At 42.2% G+C, this 1,845-nt stretch overlaps 1 protein-coding gene across 1 annotated transcript; it reads right to left on the bottom strand.

The window, feature by feature from the left end:
* Window positions 1–301: 301 nt before the first annotated feature.
* LOC102195766 (P2Y purinoceptor 14-like) lies at window positions 302–1,559 on the bottom strand. The gene is made up of 3 exons (XM_005753979.1): window positions 1,473–1,559; window positions 1,127–1,386; window positions 302–929 (listed from the first exon to the last, which is right to left on the bottom strand). Exons 1-3 carry the CDS (start codon window positions 1,557–1,559, stop codon window positions 302–304), a joined length of 975 nt encoding a protein of 324 aa, XP_005754036.1.
* Between the last annotated feature and the right edge of the window lie 286 nt (window positions 1,560–1,845).

Here is a 1,845-nt window from a genome sequence, read left to right as displayed (position 1 = left end):
TATAAGATGTAAGGGCTTTCTCCACATTGCAATGTGTTTTTTAAACCCACTTCAAATCAAGCTCACTTGGTGTGTTGCAGGTTATTGTTAAATTTTCCACAACACATGTTACAGCCTCATTCAAGATTGATTCATTTGTTTTCTTTTCACCTGGTAGGATGGAAAAGGTTTCCTTTAAATTGTTTCAAATTTATTGAAATTTTTTATTTTTAAATAACATGATGTCATCGCCTCCAAATGAATTGCTGAGTTGAGCCTCATATTGACCTCTGAACTCAGCAGAAACTCTTTACTTTACAGCTCACTGGTTTGCCTTGTTGCTCTTGATGCTCTCTCCCCTTCTCTTTGTTGGATCGTTGACTCTCCTGGACATCTTTCTCACCTGAGCTCGAAAAGTCTTACAGAGGTAAAAGTAAACAAGAGGGTCCAGACAGACATTAAAAACTGACACCATGGTGGCAGCCTCCTTCAGGTAGTATAACACCCCACCCACAGAGTTATTCCAGAAAAAACTATAGGGAACACGAACCAGGTGATAGGGCACAAAACAAACACAGAAGATGCTGACCAGCACCAACATGTTTCTGCGAGATTTCACCAGCTTCTCAGAGAAGGCCAGCTGGCTCTGCTGTGCCTGCAACACCCTGCAGGAGATGCTGTAGTAGAAGAAGACCAGGGATATGGACACCAAGAGGAAGATGATGGTGCAGCTGATTTGAAATGTTTTATGAAGGACGCTGAATGACGTACTGAAGAGGGGCCCACAGTAGCAGCGGTCAGAGGCCAGAGGATTGTGAGTGATGAAGAACATAATGTTGTAGGCGATTGTTTGAGCCAGAAGAAAAACCCAGGTGACCGTGGAGACGACGTGGGCAGTTCGTACTGTCTGCAGGATGTGAGTTCCTGAAGGATGGACGATCTTCAGATATCTGCAGAGAGAAGAGAAAATGTGGTAAAAAAAAAACTTCACCAAATAAGTCACAGTGGTGCCAAATATGCAGAGGTCACTATACGGTGAAAATAAATATTCGTGTTGTTGCTAGGACTGAAGAGTTTGTAAATAACCCAATAATCTGGTTTTAACATTCTCGTGAACTGCAAATGATACTCAGTAAACGTTCCTTACCTGTTAACAGCGATGTACCCCATGAACAGGATGCTGGCGTACATGTTGAGGTACAGGGAAGTAGCTCCAATGCTGCAGTGGAGTATGTAAACAATGCCAGAGCCGCTGGCATAGTGGATTATCCGCAATGGCAGAGAGAGGCAGAGCAGGAAGTCAGCAGCTGTCAGGTGCTTCAGGTAGACCATCAAGCTGTTTGAGGCCTGCTGCCGAACTTGGTGAAAGTAAAACTTTAGGATGAAGCCATTGAGGAGTAAACCCACCTGAAGAGACACCGAGAGGATGAAGAGGACAGGACTTTCAAACATTCAGGTTCTAACAGGGCGCAATCTGAAAATTTTAACCGTACCAGAAACAGCAGACTGTAGACCAGCATAAAGAAAGGGTTGACTGATGGGATAAAAAGATCATGCGTGTGGTTGAGAGGTGAAGTCATATTTGTTGAGTCAATCATGCTTCTGTGGCTGAAAAATAAATACAAATCACAGAGGTTCTTCAAGACCAACCTTCTTTCATCTGATCAAAGTTAATTTATGTGTTTGAGGATGATTATTGTATTTAATCCTCAGAAAGCTTTCACTTGATACAAAAATGATGGCACATGTAGATTAAAGCAGTCACTTATACTATCACATCACCATAACTTGATTGATTTTTTTTCTTGTGTTTTACACTTTTCTCCCCGACACTCTTGGTCGTGTTTTATTTGAAGTGCAACTGGA

The sequence above is a fragment of the Pundamilia nyererei genome, unplaced genomic scaffold, assembly GCF_000239375.1.
Source record: "Pundamilia nyererei isolate P.nyererei 1_Seehausen unplaced genomic scaffold, PunNye1.0 scaffold00489, whole genome shotgun sequence".
Taxonomy (NCBI): domain Eukaryota; kingdom Metazoa; phylum Chordata; class Actinopteri; order Cichliformes; family Cichlidae; genus Pundamilia; species Pundamilia nyererei.
This window is presented reverse-complemented; position numbering and strand designations above follow the sequence as displayed.

What these genes read in the sequence shown, in the direction of transcription:
- LOC102195766 (XM_005753979.1), bottom strand. Translation starts at nt 1,559, where the DNA reads ATGACTTCACCTCTCAACCACACGCATGATCTTTTTATCCCATCAGTC. An exon ending in TCTACAGTCTGCTGTTTCTG is followed by an intron (nt 1,387 to 1,472) that starts GTACGGTTAAAA and finishes GTGTCTCTTCAG; the next exon opens with GTGGGTTTACTCCTCAATGG. An exon ending in GGGTACATCGCTGTTAACAG is followed by an intron (nt 930 to 1,126) that starts GTAAGGAACGTT and finishes TTCTCTCTGCAG; the next exon opens with ATATCTGAAGATCGTCCATC.